The sequence below is a fragment of the Amphiprion ocellaris genome, chromosome 14 (assembly GCF_022539595.1).
Source record: "Amphiprion ocellaris isolate individual 3 ecotype Okinawa chromosome 14, ASM2253959v1, whole genome shotgun sequence".
Taxonomy (NCBI): domain Eukaryota; kingdom Metazoa; phylum Chordata; class Actinopteri; family Pomacentridae; genus Amphiprion; species Amphiprion ocellaris.
In genome coordinates, this window is record NC_072779.1 from 35,017,457 (window position 1) to 35,030,092 (window position 12,636).

The 12,636-nt window shown below is 42.1% G+C and overlaps 1 protein-coding gene across 8 annotated transcripts in view; it reads left to right on the forward strand.

Moving 5' to 3' along the window:
* The window catches only part of LOC111585856 (glutamate receptor 1-like), a 94,949-nt gene that overhangs the window by 61,244 nt on the left and 21,069 nt on the right, over positions 1-12,636 (forward strand). For 4 of the 8 annotated variants that reach the window (XM_055017280.1, XM_035941601.2, XM_035941600.2 and 1 more), the window contains 6 exons: positions 1,558-1,773; positions 4,970-5,093; positions 5,482-5,602; positions 5,784-5,982; positions 6,841-7,088; positions 10,223-10,303. In XM_055017280.1, coding sequence (XP_054873255.1) covers positions 1,558-1,773; positions 4,970-5,093; positions 5,482-5,602; positions 5,784-5,982; positions 6,841-7,088; positions 10,223-10,303 — 989 coding nt within the window. The remainder of the gene's footprint in view (positions 1-1,557; positions 1,774-4,969; positions 5,094-5,481; positions 5,603-5,783; positions 5,983-6,840; positions 7,089-10,222; positions 10,304-12,636) is intronic. The other 4 variants (XR_002747881.3, XM_023295475.3, XM_035941602.2 and 1 more) reach the window with 2 other exon arrangements.

Consider the following 12,636-nt stretch of genomic DNA (forward strand, 5'->3'; position numbering starts at 1 on the left):
GACGAAACGTTTTTAAGTTCTGAGGATGTTTGGAGGATTCTATCGGTTTATGTTTCATGACAACGAAGGAAGAACGTTCTCAAAGCAACATTCTAACAACAAACATTTTTGGCCTTTATGAAGAACATTCTATGAACTATAAACAAAAGTCCTCTTGAGAACACTGCTAGAACTCTGCAGAACTACTCGGAACATTTTAAAAATGTTAACAAATATGTTCTTGTGAGGTTAAACGTGAACCAAGATAGAACATTATGTTCCATGACAACGAAGGAAGAACGTTCTCAAAGCAACATTCTAAAAATGTTTTCCAGATGTTGCGGTGCTGTAATGTGATGTGTTAACAGAGGAGAAATGTTCTGAGGACATTTTGGGGAAACACATTATATGACCTTCTTCTGTAAAACATTCCATTAATGTTCTGTGACAACAGAGGAAGAACGTTCTTAATGCAACATACAGTTCTAAGAACACTGCTACAAACAGTCCAACAGTGTTATGATCAAACATTTTTAGAACGCCATTCGGCTTTTATGAAGAACGTTCTATGAACTATAGACAAATCTCTGCTGACAGCATTACTAGAACCCTGCAGAACCTTCTCAGAACATTTTAAAAACATTTACAAACATGTTCCTGTGAGGTTAAAAGTGAACTAAGACAGAACCTTTTAAGAACATTCTCCAGATGTTGTGGAGGCCTCAGATGGTGTTTTATAAAACGTTCCTGTAATGTGACATGTTAACACAGATGGAACATTTATCCTCTAATGTTCTGAGGAAACACATCATATGACGTTCTTCTATAAAACATTCTTAAAACGTTCTGTGTCAACACAGGCAGAACGTTCTTAATGCAGCGTACAGTTTTAAGAACGTTAGTAGAAAACAGTCCAACACTTCTGACCAAACATTTTTTGACGGAACGTTCTGAGGATGTTTGGAGGATGTCAGATGTGTTCCATGATCATAAAAGAATGTTCTCAAAGCAACATTCTAAAGATGTTTTCCAGATGTTATCAAGACCTCAGATGACAGAACATTCTTTTAAAACCTTCCTGATATATGAGATATTAACAAAGGTGGAACATTTTGCCTCCAATGTTCTGAGGAAATACATTATATGATGTTCTTCTATAAAATGTTCCCACAACGTTCCATGGTAACAAAGGAACTCAACACAACATAAAGTTTTAAGAACGTCTTTATAGAACGTTATTCTACCTTTAAGAACAGCATCCTGGGAACTAAAGACAAAGTTCCCGCTGAAAGCATTCATAGAACCTAACTAGAACTATTTCCAACGGAACATTTTATTAAAATAAAACCAAAGACTGACGGACTCCTGAAGAGACAAGAAGGTGAGCAAACATCTGGAGGTCCGGTTGGGTTAGTCGGTCCGTCTGAGCTCCAGATGTTTAAAGAAACTGTCCAGTCAAGTGAACAGAACTGGGAGGGTTTGGTTCTAGAAACATCTGTCCTACTGAGCCTCCATGATGAGATGAGCAGACAGCTGTCCAGGTGTTTCCACAGGGTAAAACGTGTTGTGGTTCTGCAGAGTGCTGACGTGGCCGTGGCTCCGCTCACCATCACGCTGGTCCGAGAGCAGGTCATCGACTTCACCAAACCCTTCATGTCTCTGGGGATCTCCATCATGATCAAGAAGCCCACCAAGTCCAAACCGGGGGTCTTTTCCTTCCTGGACCCACTGGCCTACGAGATCTGGATGTGCATCGTGTTCGCCTACATTGGTGTCAGCGTGGTTCTGTTCCTGGTGAGGTTCTTCTCCTCTGTTCTGTTCACTGTGAGGAAAACTGTGCATAAATAATTCACGTTTAAACTGGTTTGAACTTCTAGATACGTTCTACTGAACGGAACAGAAACATCTAGAGTCAGGAACCAAAGTTTGCTGGTACCGTCAATGTTTATTGTTCCGTCTTCCTAGAACTCAGAATTTATGATGGAATCATTGAAACACTAAAACCATCCCGTATTTTGGTTCTTTTATAGATTTATTAAAGTTCTTTTGGAAATATGGCAGAATCTGCTGGATCATAAATACTCAGTAACTTGAATGATCAGGTTTGGTGATGGAGAAAGTTGAGTTAATCAGATTTCCTTAGTTTCATAACCTCTTAACTCCTCCTGAGTGATTCCAGTCGACTACGGCTGCTGACTCCTCTGATCCAGTTTAAATAGAACCATTAGATCCACTCATTAGACTCAAACACTACAGGGGGAAAGTCTGAGGAGCTCAGCAAAGATCTGAAGAAGAAAATCAGTGACTTGAACTCAAAAGTTGCCTAGGTTGGTACAAAAATTGCCCAAAATTGACTCAAAAACTGTCACGATGTGGGGGTGAACCCGAGCAGAGAGCACACAGACGAGGGACTGCGGCAAGAACAAAGGTGGATTTTATTGTTTTTAAACAGAAGTTAAGGGAGTGCTGGATGGGGTGGAAAACTGATGTCTGAGTAACTGAACTAAAAGGGGAGGGTGAGGGGGTGACTGTACCAGGAACCGCAGCCCGGTTGGCGTTCTCTGTGGTGGGGGTAGGTTGGCGGCGGAGAGCGGGCAGGAGAGCCTCGTTCCAGGGGGGTGACAGGTGGGGTGTTTTCCAGAGCCGACGGGGACGCACGGCAGGCAGAGACCCTCCACGACGAGTAGGGGATCCAGGAGCAGGTGGCAGGTCCAAGGTGAGGGAGGCAGGGTGGGGAGGTCTGGTCAGGGCTGGATCCAGAGTGCAGGAGATGGGGGGACAGAGCAGGTGGGACTGGGCAGCTGGGTCAGCGGAGCTAGACAAGAGAAGCAGGGTTAGACAAGGCAAGGCTTTTTCAACAGTGAAAGAAGGTGCTAGGTGAGACAACTGACTGCGTGAGCAGAATTTACTGTCTGGCAGGGTGTGGAGTGTGCGGCCGGCTTTTATGGTGGAGATGATCAGCAGGTGTGCTGCACCGCAGCTGTCAGGAGTTCCGTTGATGAGTGATTGGTGATGAACAGCAGCTCGACAGAGCAGGAAGGTGGAGAGAGGAATAGGAGGAAGGAGGGGGAGAGGGAGGATGAGGGAGGTCAGGTGGGGGCTGAAGCTGGGACCGAGGAGGGAGCCCTGACAAAAACAGCCTAAACTGTCTGAAGAGATGTCTACATGGACATAAATTCACTCAACAACTGTCCAAAGAGCCTAAAAATATGTCTAAAATGATTAAAAACCTGCCCAAACTGGTACAAAAAATGATCAGATTACCTCAAAAATTGCCCAAATTGACTCAAAAATAGTCGCAGGTGGCCGGAAATGTGTCTAAAATATTAAAAAGTTGCCTGGCAAGGTGCAAAATGGTCCAAACTGACTGATGGAGTTGTCCACATTGACTCATGAATTCACTCAACAATTGTCCAAATTGACTAAAAATAATTCAAAATTTGCCCAAATTGACACAAAAACTGTTAAAATTGTCTCAGAATTTGTCCAGATTTCTGCAAAACTATTCCACAGTGACTGAAAACATCCAGAAGGACTGAAAAAAAGGAAGAAATTGACTCAAAAATAGTCCAAAGTGGCTGGAAATATCCACAGGGTTTTACATGAGCACGAGCTGAGAGTCTAGAAGCAGAACCTTAAAGCTCCGCTCATCACATGGACAAACAAAAGGTTCTGGAGGAAAGTTCTGTGGTCAGATGAAGCAAAAACTGAAGGTGAGGACTTTAACCCCAAGAACACCAAGCCTATCATCAAGCATGGAGGTGGCAGTATCATGCTCTGGAGCTTTCTAGAAGAGCTTCTGGACTGGTTTCAGACTGGACGTTGAACTGGTTCTGGACTTTCTTGGGACTGGTTTATGTTTGGTTTCAGTCTTGGTTCTCCTGGTTTTGGATGTGATTTAAAGTTGGTTTAGAATTTATTTTACTCTGGATCTGGTCCTGGATGAGGACTGGTTTCAGACTGTCCTGGGCAGGTCTTGGACGGGTCTTGAACTTTCTTTAGGAGTACTTTAGGTTTGGTTTTGGTCCTGATTCCTTCTGGTTTAAGACGTTTTTAGGACTGGTTTGGGACTGTTACAGATTTTTTTAGGACTGGTTCTGGACTTTCCTGGTCCTGTTTTTTGAGTTTTTTAGGACTGGGTTCAGACTGTTTCTAGGACTGGTTTTTATGACCAGTTAAGGACTGGTTTCAGACTGTAGATTTGGCAGTTTTTGGACTTTTTTTTAAGAAGAAGTTTAGGTTTTGTTTTGGTCCTGGTTTTAGTCCTTTTTGGGACTGGTTTCAGACTGTTTTCTGACTGGTTCTGAACAATTTTTTACTGGTTTAGGTTTGATTTTGGTCCTGGTTCTAGATTTTTTGAGTACTGGTTTTAGACTGTCTTTGGTGGGTCTTAGACTTTTTTAACCCTAAGACCACCAAACCTACGATTAGGCATGGTGGCGGCAGTATCATGCTATGTGGAACTGGAGCTTTCCACAAACTAAATGGAATAATGAAGGAGGAGGATCACCTCCACGTTCTTCAGGAAAATCTAAAACCATCAGCAGAAGGTTGATCTTGGACACAGTTGGATGTTTCAACCAGAAAATGAGCCCAAACACACATCAGACGTGGTAAAGAAATGGTTCCATCAGGCTGGAATGAAGGTTCTAGACTGGTCTCCCCAAAGTCCTGACTTAGACTTTACAAGAACCTGAGGACTGATGGAGAAACAAATCTGAGTTAGTTAAACTGATAGTATAATGATACTACCACCTCCGTGCTTGACAGTAGGTATAGAGTCCAGAAGAGTCAAAGATAAACCAGAAGGTTGAAACCAGAAGAACCAAACTGAGGCGGAAATGGATGAATTTAACCAAATATCAACATTTCTGTTTGTTTATTCATGATCCAGCAGATGTTGTCATATTTCTAGAAGATCTTTGATAAATTTCTGAAGGAACCAGAATCCAGGATTGATTTGGAGACATTCATGATCTGCTGGTTTCAGGTGAGTCGCTTCAGTCCTTATGAGTGGCAGGGAGACGACTCTGATGATGAAGATGAAACTCTGCCCTCCTCTTCCTCACGAAGACCTCCACCGACTTCATCCTCTGAACTCACCCAGTCTCCAGGTATCTTCATCATCTTCACCATCTTCATCATCTTCACCATCATCATCTTCATCTTCACCATCTTCATCCTCTAAACTCACCCAGTCTCTAGGTATCTTCATCATCCTCACCTTCATCTTCATCATTACCACCACAATCTTCATCATCTTCACCATCTTCACCATCATCTTCATTATCTTCATCTTCACCATCTTCACCATCATCTTCATTATTTTCATCTTCATCATCTTCACCATCATCATCTTCACCATTTTCATCTTCAACATCTTCATCTTCATCACCATCATCTTCACCATCTCCATCATTTTCGTCCTCATCGTCTTCATCCTCATTATTTCCTTGTGTTCTGAGGCTCCTTGGTGTGTTCTGTTCTCTTTGTGTCTCTCAGGGAACCAGAACCAGCAGAAGGAGAAGGAGGCTCCAGAACACACCAATGACTTTGGGATCTTCAACTCTCTGTGGTTCTCTCTGGGAGCCTTCATGCAGCAGGGCTGTGACATCTCGCCCAGGTAGGAGCCCTGCGTCCACGGACCGGTCTGGTTCTGAGGTTCTTCCAGTCTGTGGGCCAAGACCAGGAGCTCAAAATGGACTTCTTCTTCTCATTTAGGAGACGTTCCACCACTTAACAATAAGACAGAAAAGAAACCATGGGAGCTGCGGTTCTTTAAATATCTGGTTGGTTCTCCACAGGTCTCTGTCGGGTCGGATTGTGGGAGGAGTTTGGTGGTTCTTCACCCTCATCATCATCTCCTCGTATACGGCCAACCTGGCAGCCTTCCTCACCGTGGAGAGGATGGTCTCCCCCATAGAGAGTGCAGAAGACCTGGCCAAGCAGACGGAGATCGCCTACGGGACCCTGGACGGAGGTTCCACCAAAGAGTTCTTCAAGGTGAGAACGCTCTTCTTCCTGACTGCAGTCAGCTGGTCAGAAGATCTGCGGTGTTCCTTCCATCAGGAGGAAGGTTCTACGTCAGCAGGACCAGACTGTAGAACCGTTTCACCAGCTGTTAATGAACATTTACTGGAGTCCACTCATGAAACGAAACAAAAAAAGAGACAAAAAAGTTACAAAGCAACAAAAAAACAGACAACACAAGCGAGACTACAAAACACAAAACTAAAGCGATGCAAAACAACGAATAAAGCAAAACATAAAACAACAAAAATGAGAAACAAAATGAAATGACAAAAAAATTAGACAACCGACACGAAACAAAACAAAAGTGACAAAAAATGGACAAATGACAAAAATGAGACACAAAACAACGAATAAAACAAAACACAAAATGACAAAAATATGACAAATACACAAGCAAGACAAAAAGGAAACACAAAACAACAAAAAATGAGACAAAAAAGTTACAAAGCAACAAAAACAAGAAACAAAACAATAAAAAAAGACAAAAACACAACAAAATATTACAAAAATGAGACACAACAACCAAAAATTAGACAAACTATGCGAAACAAACAAAAAAGAACCCTCTGGAGGACCAGTTTGGACCCTCTGGAGGACCAGTTTGGACCCTCTGGAGGACCAGATTAGACCATCTGGAGGACCAGATTAGACCCTCTGGAGGGCCGGTTTTGGACCACGGGCCTCATGTTGGACACCCCTGGTCTAGTTCTTAAGAGACTGGGTTAGCTATTAGAGTATGAACGGAGCAGTTTCAGGGTTCTACCTGGAACCCTGCAGGTTGTTCTTCTCCTGTTTATCTCCATGAATGACATTTGTTTGTTCCCTCAGCGCTCCAAGATCGCCGTGTTCGAGAAGATGTGGTCGTACATGCGCAGCGCCGACCCCACGGTGTTCGTGAAGAACACCAACGAGGGCGTGGTGCGGGTCCGCAAGTCGAAGGGGAAGTACGCCTACCTGCTGGAGTCGTCCATGAACGAGTACATCGAGCAGAGGAAGCCCTGCGACACCATGAAGGTGGGAGGAAACCTGGACTCCAAGGGCTACGGGGTGGCCACGCCCAAAGGATCTCCACTCAGGTACCACCTAGAGGCCTCATGTGTTCATGTTGTCCTGCGTCTGTTTCTGTCAGAGAAGTCCTTCAAAACCAGCGGCACTAGAACTCCTGAACCAGGTCTTCAGATTCACGTTCCACACCGGTGGATGTAACCAGGTCCTAAGGAGAACTTCAAAGTACAAGAAGAAGGAACAGGAGCAGAAACAAGAACCAGAGAGTTTATAGAACCTGCTGTAGACTCAGACAGGTCCATCAGATGATCATAACTTCAAGACCAAAAAACCCAAAACAGGACTAAAAGCGTGAGAAAAGGTCCCAGTAGTGAGGAACATCAACGATCTTCTTGATCACTCCAAGACCTGGTTTAGGCGTGCTTGATGTTTCAGGATGTTGGAGGAACCATGTGGAGAAAATGACTTCATGAAGGACTTCCACAGTCTGGACCTGACCTCCGTTTCTGTAAAGTCCCCCAAACATTCTCAACGGGATTTAGATCAGAGGAACATGAACGATGGTCCAAAAGAACAACAATGTTCTCCAGGAAGAAGTTCTTCATCAGTGTCCTGCTGACAGAACAGGTCATTACCGACCAGACTGCTGCAACATCTCCACATCTCCAGCCGTCTGACGTCCTACACAACCTGCAGCTCCGTTGTTCCACTGAAGGAAAAAGATCATGATGGACCCTCGTGGAAAACATCTCCAGTGGATCTGCTCGTCATGTCAGTAACGTTGGAAACCATCAGGACCGTCCAGGTTCAGAGTTTTCTCATCAGATAATAAAACTTTCTTCCATGTTTGGAGCTCCTTCCAAAGTCCAGATGGGTCGGTCTGGTCTGGGAGGAGACGTGAGTTCTGAAGATGTTTTTGTTCGTTAAGTTCTTCTGCAGATGTTTCCAGGCTGCTGTCAGCATCAGTGAAGGCTTTAATCTGGTCCAGGATTTTCCCGTCAGAACCTCCAGCTCGCTGCAGGTGAACTTTTTTGGGTCCACCACTTGACTTTTTTGTCCCTCCGGATCTTGTAAGAACTTTAAACTGACCGTCTGACTGAGTCCAACCTTCTGCAGCTCAACAGGAAGACCTTCTGCCACCAGGAGGTCATGACTGTGAGAACCTGACATGGAGTGATTCTGTCTTGTAAAGGTTCTGGTCGTAAAGTTCTGATCAGCTGAAGAACCAGTCTGAGGTTCTATTAACTCTCTGGTTGTTTCTGCTCCTGTTTCTTCATCTTGTATTTTGAAGTTCTGCTTCCATCCACCGCTGTGAAGCTTCTTCTGGTCTGGTCTGGTTCAGGAGTTTGTTCTTAGTGTTGTTCTGATGGTGACCTCTGCAGCGCCCCCTGCTGTGTGGACGTGAAACCTGCTGCTCCTCAACCAGAACTAGTCTGTGAAACGTAGATTTAGTTTAGATTGATAGAAATCTAACGACACTCAGATGTTTGATTCATCTCCTTCATCTTCTTCTTCTGGATGAGCATGAAGATAAAAACATTCCTCCATCTTCTTCTGGAGGACAAGGAACATGAGGACGATTGTTCTTCTCCGTCTTTGTACTTAAAGAATTTAGAAGATGGTTCTTCCTCTTGATTCTCCTAAAGAAGATGGACGATAAAAACAGAGGAGCATTTCCCTCCTTCCTCATCCTCCAGAAGAAGATCCAGAAGAACATTCCTCCTCTTGGTCTTCTTCTGGAGGAGGTAATTGAAACTTTCTAATTCCTCCAGAGGAACATTCTGTTTAATCCTGAAGGAGAGAATTCACTCCTTCGTCCTGGAGATCCCTCAGGAGGAACAAAAAGATTCCTCATCTTCTACATGTCCTTCCAGAAGAGATGAGGAGGAATCTTCATTGTACCGAAGTCCTCCTTTAGAGTAGATCAATCTAGACAGAGAAACACTACTGCAGGAATGAATGCAGTAAAACAGGAATAAATGCAGTAAAACAGGAATAAATGCAGTAAAACTGGAGTAAATGCAGTAAAACAGGAATAAACGCAGTAAAACAGGAAGGAATGCAGTAAAACGGGAGTAAATGCAGTAAAACAGGAAGGAACGCAGTAAAACAGGAATGAATGCAGTAAAACAAGAATGAATGCAGTAAAACAGGAATAAACATAGTAAAACAGCAATAAACGCAGTAAAACAGGAATGAACACAGTAAAACAGGAATAAACGCAGTAAAACAGGAATGAACACAGTAAAACAGGAATAAACACAGTAAAACAGGAATGATTGTAGTAAAACAGGAATAAACTCAGTAAAACAGGAATGAACACAGTAAAACAGGAAGGAATGCAGTAAAACAGGAATAAACGCAGTAAAACAGGAATAAACGCAGTAAAATAGGAATAAATGCAGTATTCCAGAGGTCTGGAGTCTGAACAAAAGAACTAAACATCCAGTAAATAAAACTTTAATAAGACTGAAGGGAAATTATTAAACATGAAGGTTGATTAATATTATTGTTATTATTGTTATTGTTGTTTATTATTATTTATGTATTGTTTATTTATTTATTGTGCTAGTTAGAAGTGAAACGTCTGCACAGCTCGGAGCTGCTTCACTTTAGATTTATTCTAAAAATCAAAGATTTCAAATACAGTCTGTTTACTGTCTGTCTGTCTGTCTGTCTGTTAACCTGTCTTCCTGTCTGTCTGTCTCTCTCTCTTGTGTTTGTCTTTGTCAATATGTCTGTCTGTCTGTCATTAACCTGTCTGCCTGTCTGTCTGTCTGTCTGTCTGTCTGTCTGTCTGTCTGTCTGTCATTAACCTGTCTGTCATTAACCTGTCTGTCTGTCTGTCTGTTATTAACCTGTCTGTCTGTCTGTCATTAACCTGTCTCTCTGTACCTGTCTGTCTGTTATTAACCTGTCTCTCTGTACCTGTCTGTCTGTCTGTTATTAACCTGTCTGTCTGTCTGTCCTTCTGTCTCTCTGTCTGTCTGTCTGTCTGTTATTAACCTGTCTGTCTGTCTGTCTGTCTGTCTGTCGTTAACCTGTCTGTCTGTCTGTCTGTTATTAACCTGTCTCTCTGTACCTGTCTGTCATTAACCTGTCTGTCTGTCTGTCTGTCTGTCTGTCTGTTATTAACCTGTCTCTCTGTACCTGTCTGTCTGTCATTAACCTGTCTGTCTCTCTATACCTGTCTGTCCATCACCAGACCACTCACCAACTCTACTCTTCAGTTTTTGTCTCTGAGCTGCTTTCAGATAGAACTTCATTTTAATAAATTCGTTCGAAGGTAAAAATGATTTCTGTGTTTTGAACTTCAATAATAAAATAAATTCAGCCGCTCTGCTGCTAAACCAACACTTCCCACCTTTATTTATTTTATCATCATTATTTGTTTTATCTCATTATTTATTTTATCATCTCATTATTTATTTTATCATCTCATTCATTATTCATCTCATTATTAATTTATCATCTCATTATTTATTTTATCATCATTATTTGTTTTCTCATTATTTTCTCATTATTTATTTTATCTCATTATTTTATCATCGCATTATTTTATCATCTCATTATTTATTTTATCATCTCATTTGTTTGAAGGTGAAGAAATACTCGACTAAAAGATGGTTAAAACAGGAATGATCCAATGTCCTGGAGATGAGAAACTGAACAAACACATCCAGAAATAGAAGCAATCCAACAGTTCAGCTGATTATATGTGTGGTTGTTTTAATAATTTAACTCATTATTATTTTACCAACAACTTTTTCAGACATTTATTCAATATTTTCAGTCATTTTTTAAAATTATGTTCCTACATTTGCTGAATATTCTCCATTTTCAGAATGTTATTCATGTTTTCTGTCATATTATTGACATTTTAATGTGACCGGAGATTTTAGGAATATTTTTCTGATGTTTTGTTAATATTTTATGTGATTTTATTCATATTTTTGGTCATTTTAATAATATTTATCACATCAGTCCTCTGCAGATCAGCATAAAGTCGATACATCTGAATAAACACCAGAAATAAATGATTTTAAACAACAGGCGGTCAAAAATAAATGGCTTCAGTTAGTTTTAGTTGTTTCATAGATTATTCTATGAAAATTCTGGTAATGTTTGCAGAATATTTTCTGGTTTCTTTGCTCCTCTGTGAACTGAAGACCTTTAATGAGTTAATTCTGTTCTAAATGTCAGTTTGATGGAAGTTGTTGGTTTGGCAGCTTCAGAGCTGAATGAATGTGAACATTTCTGCTCACCAGAAGCTGCTCTGTAGCATCCAGGATTAATGCATTCAGTTAATTAGCTGTTGTTTTACTGGATAGAAGATGAATGTTTTTCCTGACAGCAGCTTCTCTCCTCGTCTTTGTTCCATCAGTGCACCGATGTTCTTATCAGATGTTCTCTTAGAGAACATCTCGTTCTGCCTCCCATCAGCGTTTTCCAGCCTGAGAAAGACTCCGCTTAGCGTCTGAACCGTCGTTTAGCTCCTCTGTGTGATCCAGAAACTAAATCATTCACTATTTTAAATGAAACCACAAGAAGCAGGCCATTAGTGATCGGTTGCTTAGCAACACGGTGTAGCGTAACCAATGTCAGAACATCTGAGCGGAGTCTGTCTGTGGGTCGGTCAGCTTCATTTCATCTGCTTTAGGAGAGTCTCGTTCCAGAATGAATCACTGTGGGTCTAAACGGACGAGGATTCATCCAATCAGACTCCTGCATTCTGTCCAGCAGCCAGCAGGGGGTGGTGCCTCTCCTCCTCACCATCTGTAGCTCAGTGGAGGTTCTCCTGATGAGTATCTGATCGCAATCTGTAGTTTAAAGCCTCCTTTGATACGACACGATGTTAGTTTAGTGAATTGTAATCGATAAAGCCGGAGATCTCACCTTGCTAAACTCCCACATTAGTCTTTGTCATGGTGCCCACTGCTAGCTAAACTCATCCAGGTCCTAGAGGTCATAGGAGCTTCTGTAGGAACCAGCTGGACTTTTCTGGAAGACGTTTCTTGAAAGCCCAGTGGGTTTCTACTGAAGCTCCTACAATTAAAAGGTGGAACATTTCAGGTCATGAACCTCCTCAGTAGTCTTTGTCATGGTGCCCGTTGCTGCTAAACTCCCACAGTTTCAAGAAACGTCTTTGAAAGACTTTCAAGAAACATCTTCCAGAGAAGTCTGGTGGGTTTCTCCTGAAGCTCCTACTATCTCCAGGATCTGGATGAGTTTAGCAATGGACACATGACAAAGACTTCTGAGGAGGTTCATGACTTCTGGAGGAGGCTGTTGGATGAACTGCTGGACTCGGTTGGATCGTCCAGAACATTTCTGTCATTCAGAGATAAAACCACCAAAGTTTAGAGAATAATCTGATCCAGGTGACCACTTACTTCTAGAAACAGCTGGAACTGGATTCTCTTAAATGTTCAGGTTTCTGTAAATGTCGACATCTTCAGATACAAGATGCACCTCAGAACAAAACTGTCATCACATGAGCCGTCCATCGAATATGGTATTGGTCAGCCATCGCCATAGAAACATCCAGCTACCGTCCAGTCATCGCTGGTCAGTAAAGAGGAACAGCAGCAGAAAAGTTCTCAGAAGTCTTGGTTCCAC